The 25211-nt window shown below is 40.3% G+C and overlaps 1 protein-coding gene across 4 annotated transcripts; it reads left to right on the plus strand.

The window, feature by feature from the left end:
- The first annotated feature begins 298 nt into the window (after window positions 1-298).
- Window positions 299-16411, plus strand: u2af2a (U2 small nuclear RNA auxiliary factor 2a). Of its 4 annotated transcripts, none has more exons than XM_061674492.1 (12): window positions 299-876; window positions 7842-7983; window positions 10808-10843; window positions 11079-11185; window positions 12078-12229; window positions 12316-12432; window positions 14131-14287; window positions 14377-14474; window positions 14748-14870; window positions 14961-15047; window positions 15301-15549; window positions 16252-16411. In XM_061674492.1, the coding sequence occupies exons 1-12, from the start codon at window positions 828-830 to the stop codon at window positions 16384-16386; spliced, it is 1452 nt and encodes a 483-aa protein (XP_061530476.1). In that variant the 5' UTR covers window positions 299-827; the 3' UTR covers window positions 16387-16411. The 4 variants fall into 4 exon arrangements, with proteins under 4 accessions (XP_061530476.1, XP_061530477.1, XP_061530478.1 ...); XM_061674493.1 differs by having other exon boundaries at window positions 14395-14474; XM_061674494.1 differs by having other exon boundaries at window positions 14131-14269.
- The last annotated feature ends 8800 nt before the right edge of the window (window positions 16412-25211 follow it).

A 25211-nucleotide genomic window follows, 5' to 3' on the forward strand; every position in this document is an offset into this window, starting at 1 on the left:
TTTTTTCTTATAAACTGACTATTTTCAATTGAGATCTTCATTTAAAACAACAATAACAACAACAACAAAACTATATATTATTTCAGACATTACACACTTGGTGCTCAGGCCATCACGTTGAAGCCCATCAGGGTGACCTTAAAATGAACCGAATACATCGCCAAAATAATATCTAACCAGAAAGATAACAACACACAAAATGGTGTCTTTCTAAGTAATTTAGCCCCAAAATAAAATAAAATATATTTTTTTAAATAAGTCGTAGAACCACTTTCCGGAAGCCCGTTGATGAGCTTCCGGTGTTGAGGACCACGGAGACGGAGGGAGAAAGAAAAGCGGGCATACTGTTTTCTTTATACTCCTCGCCGACCTCTAAACCCTACAAGGCGTGCTTGTTTGGATTTTCAAGCCGAGTGTCTGCGCTTTCGGGGAGGCCAGTTCACCGCTGGACTTTGTGTTTGCATTGCGGTGGAATAGTCCCCATTCATTCCGTTGTCTGTGCTAGCAGGCTAATCTTGGCGTCTGCTGCGCCAGGCCTTCTTCCCCCACTGCTGGACTTTGCTACTAGCTCGCGTGGCTAACGCTAGCGGGCTAACCCACGTTTTTTTTTCCTTCCCCCTCCAATGACTTTGCCCTGCGCCTTGTAATTAAATCCCAATCCTCTTTTATGTTCTAATCAGAATATAGTGGTTCTTGATTAGGTTGCTAGTTAAAGCAAATTTAAGCGTGCAACCTTTTTGGGGCTGCTATCGAAATCTGCTTTTTTTTTTTTGGTTGCTAGCTCGAGCGAATAACGCAGACGCGGAAAGCCGCCCAAGCTTATAGAGATGTCGGACTTCGACGAATTTGAACGGCAGCTCTCTGAAAACAAACAGGGTAAGCTACGCACACGTTTTAAAATTGTATTTAAATGTTATAAAACCATAGCTTGATTTCGTTGGTTTGCATTGCCGCCATGACGCTATGCTATTCCGGCTCTGTCTATTTACTGGATGGCCATCGTTAGCTACAGGCTCAAAATGGGACCGATTGCTCTTTTGCTATTGGTGAAACGGAAAATTTATGTGCGCGTTACCTGTTCAAAACGACAAATTTGGCGTATCATAACAGAGGGTAAGTTTTTAAAATATTACACAGGAGGGGGTCGCGACCCGCTTTTATAAAAGCTAAGAATCAGAGGTTGCAAAAGTACCCACAAGCTGTTTAAGTAGAAGGAGCCGCCAGATTGATACTTGTGCAAAAAACAAAAGATTCTGTTCGTAAAAGTACTGAAATACGGAAAAAATAAAGCAGTCAGTAGAAGTACAACAATTAAGCAGCAGCTAATTTATCTAATAATAATCTATTTTGATAATCGATCAAATGTTTGGAGATTGTTGAACTTATTTTTTGTTTAACATAAAATTGTCCAAATCCTCTGATTTCAGCCTCTCACCAGTAAATCGTAGCTTCCAGTAACCCTCCACGAACACATACTGGTTATGTTTTTGTTTAGTCAAAATAAGACATTTACAAAAAAATCTTGCCTATTTTCAGACATGTTACGGACCAAAGCAGGGACTAAATCATAATCAATTTATTTTTGCACATTTTCTAGACTGTAAATTTGAAATAATGTCCTATTTTTTAATAAGGGACTGGAAATTCAAAACTGTTTTCGATACGATTCATTACAGTTAATAAAAAAATTAACCGATTACGAAAATTAGCATTAATTGCAGCTCTACTTTTTTTTTTTTTAACCAAAAGCTGTCAAAATAATGTCCATCTTTTTTCAGATGAGACTGAATTTTTTAACATGAGAAGCCGGTGATTTTCAGGCTTGCACAAGACACAATGCACTCATTCTTGGAGCCGACCACATGAAACACTTTTTCTTAAAGGCCCCCTTCCACCAATTTTTGTAATTTTATTTTTATAATCTTTAATGTCCTTTTATCGGGTTTGCAAGCTATTTTGGGTTGGAAATGCCCAAAACGTTCTTTTTCAAGCTATTCTCGTTGGTCATTTCCTCCTGGCATTTGAAACGGACGGATTTCTAATTAATGAGACGTAAATAAGCTTTGCTCTGATTGGTCCATACCATGGCGCCTGCTCGCATCTAGCATGGAGCAGCCAAGTGTTCATAGCGACGTTGCGTCCGTCGATGTCTTACTGTCACTGTGAAGCACAATTCAACAAACGTTGGATTGTTGGCCCACTAAGAGGAAACGTGATCTGAAAAGGTATGTGGGTGAAAATTAAATGAGAGGGGGATATTCATGGGATGATATTTGCAAAATATTTTACTGTGAACAAGTAAAAGTACTGTGTTGTTGTCTGCAACAATCAGTGGGAGAGAAAACGGGTCGTTAAAAAAAACCAAAGCCTTTTCTAATTGATAATTTGTTCAACTGCAGGACCCAGCAGTCAGCTCTTATAGTAAGCACAGCACATTTATTTATCTAGCACATTTCATACACAAGGTAACTCAATGTGCTTTACATGATTAAAAGCATTTAAAAACAGAAAAAATCTTATAAACATTTAAAACAAAGCGAAAAATAAATAAGTAAAATACAATTAAAACTCCATACAGTGCAAGAAATATCATTTAAAAGTGGAAATGCTCTAAAAAGCACAGGGGAAAAAGAAGAGTTTTTAACCTGGACTTAAAAACATGCACACTTGGGGCTGTCACTTCTGTTGGCAACTTATTCCATTTGTGTACAGCGTAATAGCTAAATGCTGCTTCACCATGTTTGCTTTGAACTGTGTGCTCCACTATTTGACCAGCGTCTGTCGATGTCAGAGCCCTACTGGGTTTATATTCCATTAGCATTTCATTTATGTATTCAGGACTTAAACCGTTAAGTGATTTATAGACCAGTAGCAGAATTTTAAAATCTATTCTAAAGCTGACTGGAAGCCAGTGTAAAGACTTTAGAATTGGAGTAATATGCTCTGACCTCTTTGTTCAGGTCAGACCCTGAGCCGCAGCATTCTGATTGAGCTGCAGCTGTTTAATGCTCGTTTCAGGGAGGCCAGTCAGAAGACCATTACAATAGTCAAGTCTACTTGAGATAAAAGCATGGATGAGCTTCGCCTGGTCTGCTTGACAAATGCAAGCCTTCACTCTGGGTATGTTCTTCAGATGGTAGAAGGCAGTTTTAGTAATTGATTTGATATGACTGTTGAAAGTCAGGTCGAAATCTATCAGAACACCAAGGTTTCGGACTTGGGCTTTGGTTTTTACAGAGAGTTACTCCAGGTATTTACTAACAGCAATTCTCTTTTCTTTATTGCCAAAAACAATTCTCAGTTTTGTTGTGGTTTAATTGAAGAAGATTTTGGCTCATCCAGATATTTATCTGTTTTAGACAGTGACACGAAACCCAATTGAACTGTAGGCATCTGGAGACACTGCTAGATATAACTGTGTCATCTCCATAGCTATGATAGTCAAGATTAAAGTTCTGAAGAATGTGACCCAATGGTAACACATACAGGCTGAACAAGGGGGGTCCATGAACTGACCCTTGAGGGACTCCATAGGTCATTGCCATTCGATGAGATTGAGCACTTCCAATGGTTACAAAATAACTAATTTCCTCCAGGTAGGACCTGAACCATTTAAAGACTGTTCCGTTTGCTCCTACCCATGTTTCCAACCTGTTCAGCAGTATATTATGATCTACTGTATCAACAGCTGCACTGAGATCCAACAAGACCAGAATTGACACCTTTCCCGAGTCAGTATTCAACCTTATATCATTTAGCACTTTGATAAGAGCAGATTCTGTACTGTGATGAGTTCAGAACCCTGATTGAAATGTGTCCAAAAGTTCAATTAAGTTCAAGAAATTGCTGAGTTGATTAAAAATAACTTTCTCAACAATCTTGGCTATGAAAGGGAGTGAGGGCTCCTAACTCTCTTCCATTGGGCAAACCACAAATTCTTTTAGCATTACCATAACCATATAATTGACATACTTTACATTTAAAAACGATTGCATAAGTGTACCACCACCACAAGTATCGTTTGATTATTCACACTATTTTGCAATGTATTGGTTAGCAAAACAAACCAATTCACAAGATGGAGCAATATGTCTATTTTAATGACCTGTTCATTTACTGTATATACTTGTATTTAATTGCTCAAAAAATATATATTTACAATAAATAATGTATCTTTGTTCATCTATTTATGCCAGTGAGGCATAGTGACAGACAGAACAAATGAATGGTCTTCTATTAGATGACAGGAAGTACATACAGTAATTAATGTATCCACCTTTTGTGACATTTTTTTTTGTTGGTGTGCCGTGAGATTTTTAATTGTAAAATATGTTCCTTGGCTCCATAAAGGTTGTAAATCCCTGCTCTAGTCAGGTCATGTATTCTAATCGGTCATGTCAAACCAACATTACATGACAGAAATAATGGGTGCACCTTTTGTTTGAAGCCACCCACTTTTCGATAGACTTTACACGATCTGATCGGTATCGGCCGATATTTAGCACTTTATGCTGATCGGCTTTAATGGCATAATTCGCAGATCCGATCAATGTCGTCTTTGATTGGCTCTGCAAAAAACATTTACTCCACGTCACCAATCGTGCACAGTATATTTGAATCAAAAAGCTAGTTTATTTTTAGCCTTGTCGTGTGTCTTTGGACGTAGTACTGTAAATATCTGACGGCCAATAGTTATTTTTTAAAAATTTTTAAATGTCGCCGTTGTGGGACAGACAACACGCAATAGTACAAGACAAATTTCACAATTGTCCTGTCAGACTACTGCCATAAAATCTTGTATTCCGATACCACCGTATCCCGTTTTTTACGATCATTGGTCTTTATCTTGTCAACTCAAATACAACCGGATACACTTGTTGTCGTCACGACGACAACAAGAATGGATTACGCTATTATAAGAACAAAATCGGTGGAAACGTGTGTTGGTGGTCACTGGTGCTCAGGACAGGAAAGGACGTTCGTTTAAGGCTTGCTTGAGGTATGTTCCCGTACTTTGAATAAGATATGGCTCGAAAGGAGGCAACAAAATCTTATGTAGCCCAGCAAGCTAGTGCTAGCACTAGTGTCACAAAAAGTGGATACATTAATTACTGAATGTACTTTCTCTGCCATCTAATAGAAGACCATTAATTTGTTCTGTCTGTCACAATGCTTCACTGGCATAAATAGATGAAAAAAGATACATTTATTGTAAATATATATTTTTGAGCAATTAAATACACAAGTATATACAGTAAATGAACAGATCATTTAAATGGGCATATTGCTCCATCTTGTGATCGGATCAGTGATCGTTTTTTTTTAGCTCTCTAATCGGTGAGCGCCCCCAAAAATCCTGATCGTGTAAAGCCTACTTTTCAAGTGAACATAAGTATTGGAACTAGGGTTGGGAATCGAGAACCGATTGGAACCGGGATTAACGTTCCGGTTCTCCCGGAAGCTTTCAAATTAAAAAAATTTGGTTCCCAGTTTGGATGCCTCGTCCTCCAGCCACAAACAAGAATGGGCACGATGACGTGCTTGTGCCCAAATGCAGCGTGGGCGAATAAAAGTGTCTTAACTTTTAAATGAATGACCAGTCGCCTCAGTGCAACACTTAGAATGAGATATTGTGCAAAATAGTTTTTCCCGGTGTGTAGCGTCTGACGCACTCCGAAGCCATAGACTGTTTCTTACTCCTTGAACGGCTGGCAGATAGATCCATTCCACACAGATGTAATTTCTGAATATTACTTGGCGACGGACTAATATGTGCGTGTATTGGCCTGAGGTTCTGCCTGTGCACTCGGGACCTGCTTTGTTTGGATAAGTCACAGGAGTTGACGAGACCAGAAAAAGCACTTCCGCTGCTTCTGCTGTTAAGAAGTAACGGTACTTTTACTCCGTTACAATAATCTAAATGTCGCTCGCTACTTTTAATGACCAATTATTGCTTATCAACTTTTTTCGCGCGCGAGACGACGACTTCGACTTCCGGATACACACGCAGACACACACAGCAATATCAGAATTTGTAAAGTCACATTTTATTTTGTAATGATTTTTTTTATCGATGTTCATGCTGTGGTTAAAAACATTAGAAGTTACTATTTACTCAGTACTTGAGTAATTATTTCACTGTGTACTTTTTACTCAAGTAATTTTTGGGTGGATGACTTTTACTTGAGTCACATTATATTGTCAAGTCAAGTCACTCTTACTTGAGTACAATATTTGGCTACTCTACCCACCTCTGGAGCGGACATCCTATATTGCTACTCTTACATTTAAGACACATCTTTGCCCCTCAGATCAGCCAGTGTCGTATTTGTTGCACTGGTCTTTTGTATTTTCGTGTTGAGGTGCTGCGGGTCGTGGCCCTGGTTGCGGAACCGCGAAGCACATGTAACATCAGGAACAAGAGCTGATCCGCTAGTACATCTTGTATTATTAGGAAACGCGTCTACAATTATCTAATTAGTTTATGGATGTTAATGTTAAATGTATTAAGCGACGGAGCTATGTTAGGAATTATGTCACAACATAATGAACTAACTTCAAATTCAAAAATGACCAATAAAAACAGAAAAATACTGTTAATAATTTCCTGGAGGATGCATTTGGGATTAGCCTTTGAAGTTGGTAATAGTGAAAAATGAAGTGAAACAGGCTGATTTTAGTCAGTTGTTTTCCAGAATGAGAATGCTTAAAGCGGAGGATGCTATTCATGTGGCACAACTTGAAGCAGGGATCAGGTGCAGGTGGAGATGGGCCTGGCTCTAGTTGGAGACCAAAACAAAAAAGCAAAGAAGTTAGGCAAATTTGATTTTAATCTTAAATTTTTCCATCAACATGTACTTAAGCGGGGCAAGTAAATGTTTTTCTGAGTGAAGAATGTTTTTTTTTTTTTTTTTTTTTTTGCCTTATTGTACTCTTCAGAATCTTCTAGATTGCTTAATTTATGTTAAATTTAAAAAAATCTCTGTCGGGGCCCAAATTTCCCCTACAATGCTTTTTAAAAATGTATTTATTTATTTTTGGGTCACCTTTTTCATGCCTTTGGTGTTTGCGTGTCTGTTTACTCTGTGCTGATTGGATGTTACCCGTCCAGTGGCTGTGCAAGGGTAACCAATCAGGTGGTGCTGTGGGTGGGACAATGCTGGAGAGAGAAGTCGCAGACGGAGAAGCTCGCCACAGCTGCATCATAGTCAAAATAACCCAGTATTAAATTATCGGCCGCCGGATTAAAAAAAAAGGCTGATGCCGACATGCTCCCAAATGCTAAATATCGGCCCCGATAATCAGGCCGGACGATTGGTCTATAACTACTAAAATGTCAGCTGTAATTCTTTTTTTGTAGCTCTTGATTTTTGGTTTAAATCTTATTTTATTTGAAATCCATTTCACACTAGATTTACTCTCCTAAGCGACGCATTAAAGAACAGAGTAGGGAATGTTCATAATCATTGTTCAAGTTGACAGTGTATTCCAGTCCTACTGCCTTTTGGCCTTGGTTTTGATTAGGGGACGCTTGTCGTATTCACTAATTAAAAAAGCCAACATTAGTGAGAAATACCTGACAATCTTATGTGCCGATGTCATTAATTGTGCCATTTAATGTTATGCATTTGCCCGTAAAATGTGATTTAAAAGTGTTATTTAAATGTTCCAGATACTGAAAGATTGTCCATTTTTTAATTGAAATACATTTTTTTAAACTGTACAATTCTTTCTTCTTTTATTTTTTTATTTTTAATATATATATTTTGTAACATTCATTACATTAGTCACACATTTATCTTCAATTATTATCCCTTTTTTTTTTTTTTTTGGCCGTCCAGCTGAGCGGGACAAAGAGAATCGGCATCACCGCCGCTCCGGCTCCCGTAGCCGCAGCAGAGACAGGAAGAGGCGAAGCCGAGACAGGGACAGACGTAGCCGGGATCGGCGTGGCGATAGTAAGGATCGCAGACACAGACGCAGGTGGGTCGCCCTTTTCTTCATTTACGTCTGGGCCGACAAGCTGGGAACATAAGTCGCACCCGATGATCGCCAGCCAGTTTATTATATAATAACTGACATTTTACTCATACTGATTAAATTAGAAAAAAACATTTCATCCATATTCATAGACAGACACATTAGCATTTCTTCTTTACACCCTTGTCTCTCTTGGCCTCTTTCACGGACCTAGCTTCTGAGAAATAAGCGATTTTACACATGACAGGCCTCTTGAATTTCCATGACATTAAGGACTCTCTAAGCCCACGCAGGTTGTCCATTCAGATTTGGGGATTTTGCGTCTTCGTAAATGAGGCGTATGCTATTTTCAGCAGCGGCAAATGCACATCTGAAAATTCCTCCTGCCCATCACAGGGGTTTTATTTGGGTAGTCTTTGAGAATCGATCTACGGGGAATTAATCCTACCAAAGCTTGTGAAACATTACACTTTTTTTGTCAAGTCTATTTTTACCACACATCCTCAAAAAGTGGCCTTCACTGGGAATACATGTCTATAGAGTGTTGACCACTTCACCAGTGATGATTAATTAAACACTTCTCCCCAAATAAACAATTCTCTGTTGACCCAGAAATGGACAGGAGCATGCGTACCGTCACCCAGCAATTTTCACAATTAAATGCCTCCTCTTAATGAGGATGTGGTACTTTGCAGTTGAGCTAATAAACCCCACTGGCCACTCTTTCTTAGTAGAGTTGTAAAAAGATTTTCCTATAGCTTGAGATTCAGGCTGCGTGATATTGGGGTAAAAAAGTTACTTTGCGATTGTCTTTAACCTTGCGATATATATTGTGATGTTAAAAAATACAGGGTGGCATACATTTGAAAACCAGCACACATTTCACTTTTTCCCTCTCTAGAAAAACTATGCTCAGTAGAGAACAAAACTATGTTGAGTCATTTGTGTGAAGTCTCCCAGTATTTAAATGCACTGTAGTATTGAGCAATAGTCCAGCCAGGTGTGAAGTTAATTTCTTTTCCTGCCCAATTATACTGTAGTCATTAGCATATTCCTAAATAAGGTTGGGCATCGAGAACCGATTGGAACCGGTACTAACGTTCTGGTTCTCCCGGAATCATTCAAGTTAAAAAAATTTCGGTTCCCAGTTTCGGTGCCTAGTCCGCTAACCCTGAAGAAGTGGTGAAAACCAACAAAGAAGCGGCGAAAACCAACGAAGAATGCACACGAAGACGTGCTTGTGCCCAACGGCGGTGGTGGCGAACAAAAGTGTGTCTTAACTTTGCAAAATTAATGACCAGTGTTGTGCAAAGGAGGCTTTCACGATGTGTAGCATCTGACGCACTCCGAGCCTCAGTCTACCCCGCGCTGAGCTTCAGTGAAGTCAACTCTCAGTCAATTGGGTGAGTGAAACAATAAAATACGTTTATGCCAACATTGAGACAGCTAACAAGGTAAACAGTTGGTAGCACTTTTGAAGTGATGGTTTTTCGTGTTTATTTTAGTCTGCAAACCAACGTAAGAGCCGATGACAAGAAAAAAGCTCAACATTGAGCTAAAACTTCACCGTAGCAACTTTACATTACAATGAATTGGGGCAAAATTCAGAAAACGTTCTATCACAGACACTAACATTGTGCCTCATCGGTGGGTAAGGAAAGGAATCGTTTTATAGTATTTGGTTCCGTCCATTAAAAAAAAAAAAATTTACCGGTGCCGTGTGAAGTTATTTTTCCCGCCAAAATGCTGAGTTCCGGTGCCTAAAATAAAAAATAAAAGGCTTAAAACGGAAAGTCAAGTTAAAACCTGCACATATAAACCATGTGAGGTGATAAAATATGATGATTGAAATGATTTTAACAATGCTATATTTAACTTTCAGCTGAAACATTAATACATATTAAGTCAATTGGGTTAGTTCGACACACACTGCCTTTTAGTTCATAGGTTTGATATTGATACTGGTTATAAAGAACCCCAAGTCAAATGTTCATTTTAGTCTATGCTGCAGTCTGCTAAGAAAATGTATGTTCATAATTTGGACACCCTTTATTTAAACCATGCAAACGTTTTTGACCCAGCCTCCTAAAAGAATCATAATCGAGAATCGTTTGGAACCGGAATTTAAATCAGGAACCGCTATCGCTCAAATTCAAACGATGCCCAACCCTATTCCTAACACTTTATTTGTTTGTAATCAGCTATTTTACACCTATTTATTTTTTTAAATGTATGCATTAGTATTTCTGTTATTGAGTGCATTAGTTTAAGCAAAACATTTTGTTGTGTACACCTGGTTTTCCCCTTCAATAATGCCGTGGCCCTCCCCCTAACTGTAATCTGTTGTGACATCCATTCATTCGTCAAATTCTGGAGAGAGATACAGTAAATGCAGGCGTGTTATTGTTTCCCGTGTCCGATTGTTTTCCTCCTCTTCACAATTTCTCATGCTATTATCACAGAGTTTAGCATATCAATTCTTCAAATAATCTGATCAGGCTAAACCAGATTTCAGTATAAATCACACTTTAGATAAGATAACCTTCATTATAATGTCGAAATTTGCAGAATTTTTTAAGATGATTGAGGAATGATGAAATAAAAGTAGCTTAATAGTGAGCCATTGTCTTTCCACACATTACAGAGTTGCACACGCACTAAAGCATCCAGGGACTTTTGATTAGTGGCAGGAAATATAAAGTAGCACAATGTTCCCGACCCAAACTGTAATCAGAAGTCCTGCCAGTTGTCGGACATGACTCCTTAGACATTTAGAAGTGGAAATGTTAGAGAATCTTTTTGTGAAATCCCTCCAATGTCATTTCAGCTCGCCACCGACCTACCCACAGGAGAATACTGCAAGGTAATACAGCAAATTGAACACAAAGATGCTTTGTTATGCCACAATGTCATGTCCCGCCTACGGAACTACAAACACCAGACTTGTGTGTAAATTGCCATAAATTGACACCATGTTCTGTTTGACATAAACCCCTCCAGATTGTGATGCATTATTTGTGTTTTGGCACAATCTTGGATTTACTTTTACCACTGAAGAATTATACCCTAATTCCATGTCCCCTGTGTGTTTCCCAAAGTCGTTCTCCACACCGTGAGAAAAAGAAGATAAAGGTGAAGAAGTACTGGGATGTCCCACCACCAGGTTTTGAAAACATCAGCCCCATGCAGTACAAAGCCATGCAAGGTAGTGTCTCTATTTGTCTACCTCTCATTCCTGTACTTGTATTCCCTTCTGTGTTGAGATACTACAGTGGTGCCTTGACTTATGAGTTTAGTTTGTTCTGTGACCATATTTATAACTCAAATCATTCGTATCTCAAATCAACGTTCCCCATCGAAATGATGGACATGCCATTTATCTGTTTCAGCCTCTCAAAAAAAAAAAAACATTTTTTACTTGTTTTTTAATGAGAAAAATAGCACTGTACACTATTGTACGAACAGTAATAATTCTATTTTTACATGAAATGTAATGCATTAAACAGTTTGGTCATCATGATTTCATGCTTCAATTCACTGGACATTGTGCTGTGCCTTCTGGTGTGTGCACATTGGCCACCATGGGGCAATATAATACATATGCAGCGATATCGGGTGTTCCAATTTAGCCGTATTTTGTTACGGACAGCTGCCATGTGTTTCGCTGTTATGAGGAAATTGAAAATGTTCCGGAGAGATCGAGACGACATGCAAGTGGCTATCACACGCTTGGCCTCAAAGGACCGCGGCAAGTGACTGGCTGACATAAGATTTGGACTCTACCAACCAATTGCTGTCACGTTTGTTAATGTCATCGCATTTTCCTCCATGTAAAAAAAACAAGCTCCCAACTTGTGTATGATGTGGGGAGCTCCGCGGTCCAGCTGGCTAGTGAATGTGGCTAAAAGGCCGCTCCTGTAAAAATCACGAATCATCGCCTCCATGGCGGCGAATAAGCCACAATTGTGAAAAGTATCGATTTCACGAAAGGAGGACGAGTAGTAATTAACAGGAGAAGACCACTAAGCCATGCTAAACTGGTACTACTGTTTGTATGTTTTTCAATGTACTGATTTGATTTGTCCCCCCCCCGCCAGCTGCTGGCCAAATCCCAGCTACAGCCCTCTTGCCCACCATGACTCCAGATGGCCTGGCCGTCACTCCCACCCCTGTGCCCGTCGTGGGCAGCCAGATGACCCGACAGGCTCGCAGGCTCTACGTGGGAAACATTCCCTTTGGGATCACTGAGGTGTGACACAAGGCAGCATTTAACCTTTCATCCACCTTTAGAAATGGATCCCTATTTCTGTAATATTCTTAATATCTCGTTTCCAGGAGTCAATGATGGACTTCTTTAACGCTCAGATGCGTTTGGGTGGTCTTACTCAGGCCCCGGGAAACCCTGTGCTTGCTGTGCAGATCAACCAAGATAAGAATTTTGCCTTCCTTGAGGTGGGTTGTTACTCTGAGGTTTCTTGTGCATACAGTTAGGCCCAGAAATATTTGGACAGTGACACAATCTTCATGCGTTGGGCTCTGCATGCCACCACATTGGATTTGAAATGAAACTACAACGGAATTGAAGTGCAGACTTTGTTTAATTTGAAGCGTTGCACAAAAATATATGCATAAACGTAGGAATTGCAGCAATTTTTATACAAACGCTACTCATTTCAGGGGCACAAAAGTAATTGGACAAATAAACATAACGCTAAGTAAAATGTTACTTTCCAATATTTTGTTGCGAATCCTTTGTAGGCAATGACTGCCTGAGGTTTGGAACCCATGGACATCACCAAACGCTGGGTTTCCTCCTTTGTTATGCTTTGCCAGGCCTTTACTGCAGCTGTCTTCAGTTGTTGCTTGTTTGTGGGTCTTTCTGCCTTAAGCTTTGTCTTGAGCAAGTGAAATGCATGCTCGATTGGGTTAAGATCTGGTGATTGACTCGGCCATTGCAGAATGTTCCTCTTCTTTGCTTTAAAAAAACTCCTGGGTTGCTTTTGCAGTATTTTGGGTCATTGTCCATCTGTACTGTAAAGCGCCATCCAATCAACTTTGCTGCATTTGGCTGAATCTGAGCAGAAAGCATACTCCTATACACTTCAGGATTCACCCGGCTGCTTCTGTCTTTTGTCACATCATCAATAAACAGCTGACCCAGTGCCATTTGAAGCCATGCATGCCCATGCCATCACACTGCCTCCACCATGTTTTACAGAAGATGTGGTGTGCTTTGGATCATGAGCTGTTCCAATTTTTCTCCAAACTTTCTTTTTCCCCATCATTCTGGTACAGGTTGACCTGAGTCTCATCTATCCAAAGAATCCTGTTCCTAACTGGGCTGGCGTCTTCAGGTGTTTTTTTTTTGGGCAAAGTCAATTCTGGCCTTTCTATTTTTGAGGCTGATTAATGGTTTGCACGTTGTGGTGACTCTTTTGTATTTACTCATGAAGTCTTCTATTTATGGTAGCCTTAGATACATACACCTACTTCCTGGAGAGTGTTCTTGTGTGGATGCTGTTTCTTCACCTTGGAAAGGATTCTGCGATCATCTACCACTGTTGTCTTCCGTGGACATCCAGGCCTTTTTGAGCTCCCAGGCTCACCAGTGCACTTTTTTTTTTTTTTCCTCAGAATGTACCAAACTGTTGATTTGGCCACTCCTAACATTTACGCTACCTCTCTGATGGATTTCTTCCTTTTTCTTTCAGCCCCAGGATGGTCTGTTTCACTTCCATTGAGAGCGCCTTTGACTGCATGTTGTTTGTTCACAGCAACAGCTTCCAAATGCAAACGTCACACCTGGAATCAACTCCAGACCTTTTAACTGCTTATTTGATGAGAGGTTAACGAGGGAAGCCTACTAAGTCAATTGTCCAATTACTTCTGATCCCTTGAAAAAGAGGCAGCTACATATTAAAGAGCTGCAATTCCTAAACCCTTGCTCCAATTTGGATGTGGATACTCTCAAATTACAGCTGAGAGTCTGCTCTTTAAGCCCATATTGATTATATAATTGCATCCTGAATATGTTTTTGTAAACGGCAAAAATAACAAAACTTGTCACTGTCCAAATATTTTTGGGCCTAACTGTATGTGTGGAGAGAGATTTGAAAATGCACATGGAATAACCTGAGCTTTCCTGTCCAGTTCCGCTCAGTGGATGAGACAACACAGGCAATGGCTTTTGATGGAATCATCTTCCAAGGCCAGAGCCTTAAAATTCGCCGTCCACACGATTACCAGCCACTGCCGGGCATGAGCGAGAACCCCAGTGTCTATGTGCCTGGTACACAGACAATTAATGGTTTTTACTATTACTACTCCTGTTGGCATCATTCATACACCATTTGAGAAAATATATATTGGAGCTGCCACTGTTTGCTGTCCTCAAAGGTCTTGTTGTCAACACAGGAGTGGTCTCCACAGTGGTGCCCGACTCGGCCCACAAGCTCTTCATCGGCGGGCTGCCCAACTACCTGAATGACGACCAGGTTTGTGGTTGGACCGTAAACAGGCTGACCTCTACGGCAAGCCGTTTGCTCATTTATTCGATATCCTTCTTGAGGTCCACGTACTAGTACGCTCGCACTAGTCGGCACACTTGTAGGATATCGTGAAATGTTTAAACGGCTTTATAGCAAGCGTTTTATTCAATATTCTTGATATCCAGCGTAACAACAGGGTATTGAACAACTGCTCAAGCAGCTTTCCATCGATCTTTAATCCCTCTCACTCATGGTTATCATTGAAATCTTTGTTCCCAGGTGAAGGAGCTGTTGACATCATTTGGCCCTCTGAAGGCCTTTAACCTGGTGAAGGACAGTGCCACAGGCCTGTCTAAAGGATACGCCTTCTGTGAATATGTCGACGTCAACCTCAATGACCAGGTAGCCAGTCGGTTCAACACGAACCATAAAAGTGATGGTGCGCGTCATGGTTACAGAGCAGTTTCAAGGCTTCCCTTCATTGCATTTTAGGCTATTGCCGGGCTCAACGGCATGCAACTGGGAGACAAGAAGCTCCTGGTGCAGCGAGCCAGTGTGGGATCCAAGAATGCCACTCTGGTATGTGTGGAGGGTTGCTCATATATACGGATCATTAAAGACCATTTTAGGTTGTGTGGTATTTTCCTGATAACAGGAAAATACCAAATATGATAAGTATACCGTCTTTGATTAGTGCTGGCACATACAACGTATTGTTGCACAAAGAAATTTCGGTTTAGTGGGCCTTTAGCAATTATTATAAATGTTTTGGAAGGAATTATTTTTATTTATTTATTTATTTTGTTCTAACACTGTTCTACTGTCTTTCCAGACCAGCATAAACCAGACCCCTGTCACGCTGCAGGTGCCTGGGCTGAACAGCACAGTCACCCAAATGGGCGGCCTGCCCACCGAGGTGCTTTGCCTAATGAACATGGTAGCCCCCGAAGAGCTGCTGGACGATGAAGAGTACGAGGAGATCGTGGAGGATGTCCGGGACGAGTGCAGCAAGTACGGCCAAGTCAAAAGCATTGAGATCCCGCGGCCCGTCGACGGTCTGGAAGTGCCCGGCACTGGGAAGGTGAGACGAAGGCTGCGAGGGGGTTGGAAAATTTCCATGGGAAGTTAAGAAGAGGAATTTAGAAAATAATAAGCATAAGTATAAACATTTTATTTTGTCATGAAACAGCCATGTAAAATCATTACATTTAAAAAGCTTGACATTTCTATAGATTTATGTGTTCGTACATCAAAGTGACAAAAATGTAAAATAGGAATGCGAAAATTCCAATATTGGCCAACAGTGTCACTTTAACTAAAAAAAATTTGTCTGTAGAAAATAACATTTGTTAAGGCAAATTCAACCATAATGTTCTTAAATCTTTTTTTTTTTTTTAACAGCAAAGGTTCAAGGTGGATTTGGCTTAAATGTGTACATTTTAGTCTGATAGTCCATGACGTGGCTGTTCTTTTCTTTAAGGTAAACATAGATCGTGTTGTGTTTCTTCTGACTGCAAATCGCACGTAGTTACTGCCATCCTTAATGTAAATGAGTCACTTTTAAAAGTCTGCATCTCGAATGTAACTACCAAAGCTACCCACCTTTGTGTGAAAATAAAATTTCCCTTAATATATTGAAGTTCCGCATTAAGAGCCATCCTTCAGTTTTATCAATTCCTGGTTTATTCCCATTAATACCCATGGAAACGTTCCAAATTCCTGAAATTTTGCAACCCTAGGTGAGACTGTCCCCTCTACAATGACTATGTTCTACCCCATGCAGATCTTTGTGGAGTTCATGTCAGTGTTCGACTCTCAGAAAGCCATGCAGGGCCTGACAGGAAGGAAGTTTGCCAACAGAGTAGTGGTGACGAAGTACTGCGACCCAGACGCGTATCACCGCCGGGACTTCTGGTAGAGGAGGCAAGATGGAGGTGGGGGGGGGGGGGGACCAGAATTTGGGGTGGGGGGGGTGGGGAGGTTTGAGGTCCCATTGATCAGATCAGCTCAATGAGGGTTTTTTTTTTTTTTTTTTTTTTTTTTTTTTAATAAAAGTGGGGATTACCATGTGTTATGATGTGAGAGCTCATAAAAAGTGGGCCTGTTCTGCATGTGGGGCTGTTCCTCAGTGGGAAAGGGTAGAGGGGGGGGGGTCTAAACATTTTGAGAAATGTGTGTTATAATAGGTCCAGGGTGGGGTCAACAATTTTTATACTTTGCGAGCCAGAGATGTCATTTTTTGCGGGTGGGGAGCAGAGGGGGCCGTAACACATCAATGTTTGTATTTAAATGGAAGGAACTTGTCGAAGGTGCATTGAGGGGATTAAACACGGCTGTAACGAAATGTAAAGAGAGGAAGAAAATGATGAGGGCATTTTTTTTTTGGCCGCCTCGTAGTTCTTATTGTTGTTCACTAGCTGTAACGTCCAATTGAGTTTCGCCGCCATTAGAAGGACTAGAGAAGACGTCATTGTTCAAGTTTGGATTTGTTTTTGTTTGTTTTTGTCAGACTACTGCCCCCTGGCCCCCTCGGGACGATCGCTAGAGAATGTGTTGTGTGAATGTCAACTGTTACTCTTCCGATACTGTGTGTAGCTTCACTGGCTCCAGCTTGTAACATCACATTGTACTCAGCCTGTAGAATCACATGAACTACAGTAAAGGACGTTTTCCATCCACCTTTTCTATTGATCCTCTTCTTTTAACAGCTTTTGTTCAGGCCACATTCAAACATATTTATTGGGGGATTTAGCTTACCAAAAGCCTTAATAAGATGACTCCGTGAGAATTCGACGAGGAAACAAATCCAGCCGGCCCTTCTTTTGATTATGTCCGTACTTTCAAAGCTGTCGCTCCCCTGTACTTTTGCCTCGCATTGCCATTCATGTCCCTTGTTAACATAAAGATTTGAACTGTAACTTGTGCTTGGACCCCGTGATTATTTTGTTTTTCTTTTGTGTGCATCGTCTCACCTATATGAAAAGACCAAAATAAACACATGAACTATACCTATGCCTCATGTTGTACTGGAAATACTAACTCCAGCCAAGAAAAAATTAATCATAATACAGTTTACTTTATTCAAATTTTTAAATAAGTGCATACTTTACCTTTCTAAGAAAGTCCTTTGACATGTTAGTCTAGTGGTTAGCAACATGGTGCACATGGGCATCAGGTAGCCCCTAAGGACCACATAAGTTGCCTGTGGGCCTGTTTTAAAAATAGCTCACTAGTGGACTCTGCATACTTGCGATTCAGCACCCGTGGATTCACATATCCGCATAGTTATCCCCCCCCCAAAAAATAAAAATCTAATGTTTTTTCTTCTGTCTTTTGGAGGGGAGGGACACACCAATTATCCACATCCATGGTCTGGTCTGGTCCCTTTCCCCCTGCTAATAGCGGGATCCACTGTATTTGTAAACAAACGCATGCTGAGATTTATAGAAATAATGTTGCATATTCATCTGTTTCCTTTCTTAAGATATTGTTAATAGTGAGAAATAATCAACATGATCAATATCTTCACAGTAAGTACCAATAATAAAGAAAATGTGGATTTGTCATTTCAGAAGTGTGTATAAATCTGGTAGCCCTTCACGCAAGTCTGAGCACAAGTAGCTGTTACAAAAATGAAAAAAAAAAAGTGTTCTGAAAATGAAGTTGCAGTTTTAGAATAAATTTGTTTTTGAAAAACATTGAAGATGAACTATTTTCTGAATTAATTTGCAACTTTTTTCCTGATTTCCAAGAATTAAATTGGAATCCTAATCTTTAATCTTAGTGTTATTTCTAGTAATACGTATTGATTCCTGTTAAATTCAGAAAATGTATTGACTAAGAATATCAATCACGTCTTTTTTAATCATGTCTGTCGCAAAGTTGTGATGTAGGTAACGTAGTTAGCCTTGATGCCCATTAGGTGGAGCCTTCTTTTTCCCTTGTACAGAGTGCCCTTGCATTCAGTATGTGACGTCATACAAACCCAGCAATCATACCGCATAATATTAACAGCTTCTCCCCCCCAAAGCAATGAAAATGTATCACTGACGCATGGAAATCTTAGAATGTTTTATAGGGTTCAATCTATCAGTAATAAAAATAATGATACAAGTCATGGTAGGAGATGGAAGCCATGTTGTCCAGCCGTCCTCCACCCTTGGCTCCCAAATGAACTGATGTTCTGTGTCAGCTCTGTATTTCCCCTTTTTAGCTGCATGGCTGCATAGGGTTCACATAATTTTTTTAAAAAATCAACTACCTTCTAGCCTGTAGCACCTTATGAGCCCTGAGTGGCAATGACGTCACACTGCTGCTTATTGTGATTCCAGGGAGCGCTTCCCACATTGATCTTCATTCAGAGGCAACGTTGCGGCCCAAGGAGGGTGCATCAAACGGGGGAGGGGAATGCAATGGTGCATTTATGCATTAGCACTCTGCAGGCCTTAAACACCATCAGACGACGACCAACATTTATAACCTATATTTTAATATTTGGTCCATGAAATTTGCTGCCAGGTGGCACGGTGGACGACTGGTTAGAGTGTCTACCTCACAGTTCTGAGTAACTGGGTTCAATCCCCGGCCCCGCCTGTGTGGATTTTGCATGTTCGCCCCGTGCCTGTGTCGTTTTTCCTCCGGGCACCCCGGTTTCCTTGCACATCCCCAAAACATGCATGGTAGGTTAATTGACAACTCTAAATCGCCCGTAGATGTGAGTGCAAATGGTTGCTTGCTTGTATGTGCCCTGCGATTGGCTTGCAACCAGTTCAGGGTGTACCCCGCCTCCTACCCGATGATAGATGGGATAGGCTCCAGCACGCCCGTGACCCTCGTGAGGAGAAGCGGCTCAGAAAATGGATGGATGGATGGAAATTTGCTGCCCTGCTTGCTTCCAGGATACCATGTGTGTGTATATATGTATGTGTGTATATATGTATATTTATGTATTTGTGTGTATATATATATATATATATGTGTGTGTGTATGTATGTATGTATTTATATATATATATATGTGTATGTATATATGTATATATATGTATGTATGTATATATGTGTATATATATATGTATATATGTATAGATATATACGCACAATTTAAGCACAACGTTTTGCATATGCAGTTACTAACACAGGCCCAATGAGGTTTTCCTGGCTAAATAAAGGTTAAAGGAGACTACTACCTTCTAGTGGCCAACACCTGCACACCAGAAGGACTATGGCGCCCTCTAGTGACATATTGGTGCAAAGGAACTATACCGAAGTGAGGACAGGAGCTTCATTTAGACAGTCCATAGTGCTATGTTCAAGAAAAGTAGTTGTTTGCCGCCATCTTGTGGCATCTATAGGTAATTCAAAAACTTTTTTGGGAGGGAGTCAATTACTTGTGGATTTTCACTACAGTATTCACTGCACGGCTCGGTCCCCATCCCTCACTAACTCTGTCACTGTCCGTCTAATTATGGCCCAAAGTTCACGCTGTTAATATCATATGGAGCGTATACATGTAAGTGCTCTGTTGAAGCACGTGATTTCTGTCCCGATGACAGCTAGACTTTACACCAATCTGATCGACTTGATCGGTATCGGCCGATAATTGGCATTTTATGCAGATCGGCTAATCGGCTTTAATATCATAATTTGCCGATCCACAAGAAACATTTAATCTGCGGTGCCGTCATGTATGTTTGAATACAAAAGCTAATTTATTTTTAGCCTTATCATGTGTCTAATAGCCTTGTCATGTGACGTAATACTTTAAATCACTGACAGCCATTAGTTTTTTTTTTTTTTTTTTTTTTTATCTTGTTGGTGAAAAAACATGGCGACTTTTTTGCGGTGTCTGAGACAGACGACACGAAATCCGTTTGCAATCTGTGCACTAAAGTACCTTGTGGGGAAACATCATCTAAATGCTTCAATACAACAAATTTGATCAGGTACCTGAAGAATACACACAGAGGAGTATGCTGTGTTCAAGCAACGCAGAATGGAAAAGGAAAAGCTAACAACCAAATGGATGCTAACGCAAACAACGGTGGACAACATCCGTCCATATCGTCCCCAGTGAGAAAGTTAGAGTTGGCATGTCATTGACAGTATTTGTTAATGTAAAGTCATTACAATAAAGTAATTTAATTACAATAAGTTCACACCCATGATTTCTGCCTCAAGTAATGTTGCTTTGACCTGACTAACCTTTAAATTTATGCCAGTGGCCAATCCTTGAATGCCCCGTAGAGGTCATTGATGTTTTACCTTTTGTCTAAAATGCTCTGGAATACATTTGAAGGTACTCAGTATACAGTGCACAAGTATAAATAGTAAATGAACAAGTCATTTAAATAGACGCATTGATCGGATGACATTTTGGTTATTGTTTTTTTAAACTCGGGGATCGGCCCCAAAAATCCTGATTGTGTAAAGCCTACTGACAGCAGCACTTGGGCGATATGCAGAAAAGGTTGTGGACATCAGCCATGCGGTGCATTATCGATCGCCTCCGACTGCAGCCGGATGGACATTTTCTGTCAAATGATGGAGGAGCAGAGGAGGTAGGCTGCATAATTGCAAGTAGACTTATTTCAGAGGATGCATAATTAAAAAGCTGCAGCACGAGCGCTGTATACTGTAATGGACAGGAGTTGACACAGCCTGGAGCTTCTTTTGTCCTGTTCTCTTTGGGTCACATCAATGTCCAAAAACACCCCCTCACTGTTGTTATTGAACACAACATATGATATGTAATGTATGTTTTTTTGTTTGTTTGTTTTTGTCATGACTTGATTCATAATTGTTCAGGTATTTTGTTTGTACAGAATATTCAATGTCAAAGGCAAAACTTCAACTTGCAACAAACCTCACCGGGTTTTATGACATAATAAAGATTTCGCCTTTTGCGAGGGCGGCATGGCACATAACCCCTGCGATAAACGAGGGCATACTGTTCTGTAAAAACCCAGAAATAATGATCCCTTAACAATCTGCGGTATAGCGGGGCCGTGAACGATGAGCCGCCGTACAGCGGGGGAACACTACCTTCTTGGACATCATGCACTCACCTCATCGCCGTGCGCGCTGCAGTAAAACGAGACGCGGCTCCTCCTTCACTCTCACTTATTGATGTCATTAACAGGTGCCTCTCCAAAATAGACGCACACATCCACAGTGAGTGTGTGACAAGACACGGACATGTTTTCAATCACGCTTGCCACGCCTGACGTCGTGTATGTGGATGTTACTACTTACTAACACTCCCAGTTCGTGTCGATGCACGTAGTCGTCCAAAGACGGACATTTAATAAAGAAGAGTGTTAGCCAACCAGGCTGCAGTCCCCTCCCCTGCTGCATTCACCTTCCATGACTCTTACCCCCTCCACTCTCTCTGTCTTGCTCTTTCAATAACTCTCTCACCCGTGAGCACGCTTTCTGTCTTTTAACGTTCGAGCGTCTTCTCCTCCTCCAGCTCAACACCAAACCACAGGTCAGAATTCATCTTTTTTTTCTCCCACTTGTTGCGTTACCACACACACAGTTACAAAACTTGAGGAATTTCAGGAAATTGGAAGTATTACATGGAAATTAATGGGAATAAACCAGGAATTTGCATGATTGAAGGTTGGCTCACAATAGGGAATTTAAATATATACCGTCATTTTGCATAATCATAGATATAGATAGACACACACACATATACGGTGTATATATATATATATATATATATATATATATATATATATTCATCCACAAGCAAAATTCAAAATAATGCGGACTAAAACAAGCCGATTACTTGCAAATTCAATGTTACATTGACTCACAAGTGGCCCGATTTAAGATTTTGGAGTTAAAGTCCGTCACTTTGACATATTTTTTTGCTTTGTTTTGGGGAGCCAAAATTTGAGTCACGGGCAAAGTAAATATTTATAATTAATGTCCAAAATCAGCATTAGCTTTGTAATGGCAAATCTTTAAAATATTATTGCCTAATTCTTCTTATTATTATGAAAAATCATACTGATCTCGTGCATAATACAGTACAGTGTATGGTAATTTATTATTACATACTGTATGTACGAATAAATAATAATCTTACATAAAAAACAAATACAAAACAATGACAATCAAATACTACTACTGCTAATACTCATGATCAGTATATTTTAATACTATTACAACTTGACTAACTCTTACGCTGGCATTACAAGAAGAAAATACTGTAGCCCTTGTGTTGGATATCATTATGTGACATTAAATTCCATGTACGATATTATTCCAATTTAACACCGTGGCCAGTATCTTTAATTAATAGCATAATCCAGCATTAAAGCAAACACGTGGCCTCATGCGGTGCAGTGCCTGTATAAAAGCTTTGAGACCACTGGTGCAAAGTTCAGAATTAAGAGACCCACCAACTATGTGGGGGGCTTCTGTCCTGTTGTCCAGTTTGTGACCCGTCAGACCCCCCAGAAGGGTCAATTAGTGGGGGCCGCACTCTCGTTCAAGCTTGAATTATCACCTGCCTCGCACCCGGCGCGGGTCAGCTGTCACCTTGTTCAAATGCTCCCACGGGTCCCTTGCTCATATTTTGGGGGGAGCAGAAAATGCTTTATAAGCCTGGATCACACGCACACACATACAGTATGCATGCACGCACGCATGCTCGCACACACACACACACACAGACCTGATTCCCAGTATGTGCCATGACATGTGATGCAGGACATGGGGTATTTGTGGCATCGCGTTATCCCCTCAGATCAGACAGGATCGACATCCAAGCCCTACACAGTGGGATGACTCGGATCAGAGCTCTATAATGGGACAATAAAAGATGGGTGGTCCAGTGTGGCACTCACCTTGACCCCCTCACCAAACTATTCAACTAAATTCATACAGACAAAATGTTTCTTTCTCTTATTGTTCCCATTTTATTCAGAGAGATGCTTCGGAGAGTGATTAAGCTTTACCCGTACTGACTTCAGGTTGTTGATCTTGAAGCTTTTGAACAACCTGAAGTCGGTACGGGTAAAGCTTTGTCTCTCGCCGAAGCGTCCACAGAATCTAGATTTTGATGATGCTTAGTTCCAGTGCAGCCCTCAGCATCGACTTTCCCTGGCTTTGCGTGAACGCCTCCTCTAGGAGTTCGTCAGTGGTGGAGCAGGCCTTTGAGCAGGCCTTTTGCTGCGTGGTTTGTCAAGAACCAATCTAGTTTTGAGAAACTTGCCATGGATAGTGTGATTGTACTACACGCTGGAGCAGAAAAACGTCTTGCCAGGGGGCAATTTTCTAGTTCAAATCCTTTTTACATAGGCAAGGGAGTAATATGTGTACAAAAACTGCAACGCCTAAGCATTAAAATACTGATGGCCTCCTCAGAATCAGAATCAGAATCATCTTTATTTGCCGAGTATGCCAAAAACACACAAGGAATTTGTCTCCGGTAGTTGGAGCCGCTCTAGTACGACAACAGACAGTCAATTGACAGAGAATACGTTTGAGACATAAAGACAAAAAACAGTCACTTGGGCCAAAATAATAAAAGTAGTACTTTGGCATCATCTTGGTAAATCTTGTTGTTGTTGCTAGGTTTAATTCATTGACAGTGTTTTTACCTCTGCATTTTAGATGTCCTTTTTTGTTGGTGGATCTTGAATGCACTTAATGTACCTTTAAAAGTGAAAGTATGTCTCTGCTTCTCTCCTGCCGTTGTAGTCTACTTTCTCGTAACAATTTGCCTGTATGTACGTATTCCCTCACATTTATTATTGTGTATAAATTCCAAAAGGTGAGTTTAAACACTGATTACCATTTGTGTAAAGTGCTAGTGTGCATATTTGTTTGGTTCACATCAGTTTGTTTTATGGGTTTGTATGCTAACTAATTTTATTGATGGGCCTCATGTGGAGGTAGTTTGTTTGTTTTGAATCCTACTGAATACAGTCGTTTATGTAACATGGGTTCATATGGTTGTGTACATGCTAGATGCATGATGTTGGTGGTTTATAATCCGATTCTGTTTTAAATGATTTGAGGCCGTCTTGTGGCATCTATATGCAAATATCAAGTTCATTCATGCAGGGTCACTGTAGTTTTAATTGATTGTTTTTTTTTCATACGCATTCTGCTACAATGGGCTGGCGACCAGTCTGAATCATTGTGCAAACAATAACAAAAAAACACTCATATGGACATTTGGTATTTCTCTCGTACCAATGGAAGAGCCCAAGAGAGGCTGTTTAAATGCATCTAAGTTACGTTTGTACTGCTCTAGTTTTAAAGAACAAAAAATATATCACTATCCATGATGTCTGCTATCCAGAAGCTGAGCTGCACTGTGTTTGTTGACAGAGTAGGTGTGCGGTGAAAGCGCAATGTAGTTAAATTTTTAACCTTATATGTTCTGTGTGGAAAATTTACTAATCTCCCCATCAAATTATTGGTTATTATCACTTTTATGGCTAGTTTTGAAAAATTGCGGCAGGCTTTCGTGGGCCTTGTGTTTGCCTCATGTGGTACTGTTTTTTCTATCTCATCTATTTATTTTATTTCTTTTTCAGAGGCCTGGATGAAAGGAAACACTGGCACAAAGCTTCATTGTTACACTTTAATCCCCTTATGTATTTTTTACTTGATCCTCTATTCTAGTTGTAGATGTGTTTTATTTATCCACTATTATAAAGTTACGCTACTACATCAATACTAAGTACTCCCAAGTGTACCACCTCAAGCGCGGCCTGTTCAG

Source organism: Phycodurus eques, chromosome 4, assembly GCF_024500275.1.
Source record: "Phycodurus eques isolate BA_2022a chromosome 4, UOR_Pequ_1.1, whole genome shotgun sequence".
Lineage (NCBI taxonomy): Eukaryota > Metazoa > Chordata > Actinopteri > Syngnathiformes > Syngnathidae > Phycodurus > Phycodurus eques.

Coding starts and splice junctions, on each gene's coding strand:
- u2af2a (XM_061674492.1), top strand. CDS start 828: ATGTCGGACTTCGACGAATTTGAACGGCAGCTCTCTGAAAACAAACAG. Junction 7,984..10,807: donor GATCGCAGACACAGACGCAG/GTGGGTCGCCCT, acceptor ATGTCATTTCAG/CTCGCCACCGACCTACCCAC. Junction 14,871..14,960: donor ACGTCAACCTCAATGACCAG/GTAGCCAGTCGG, acceptor ATTGCATTTTAG/GCTATTGCCGGGCTCAACGG.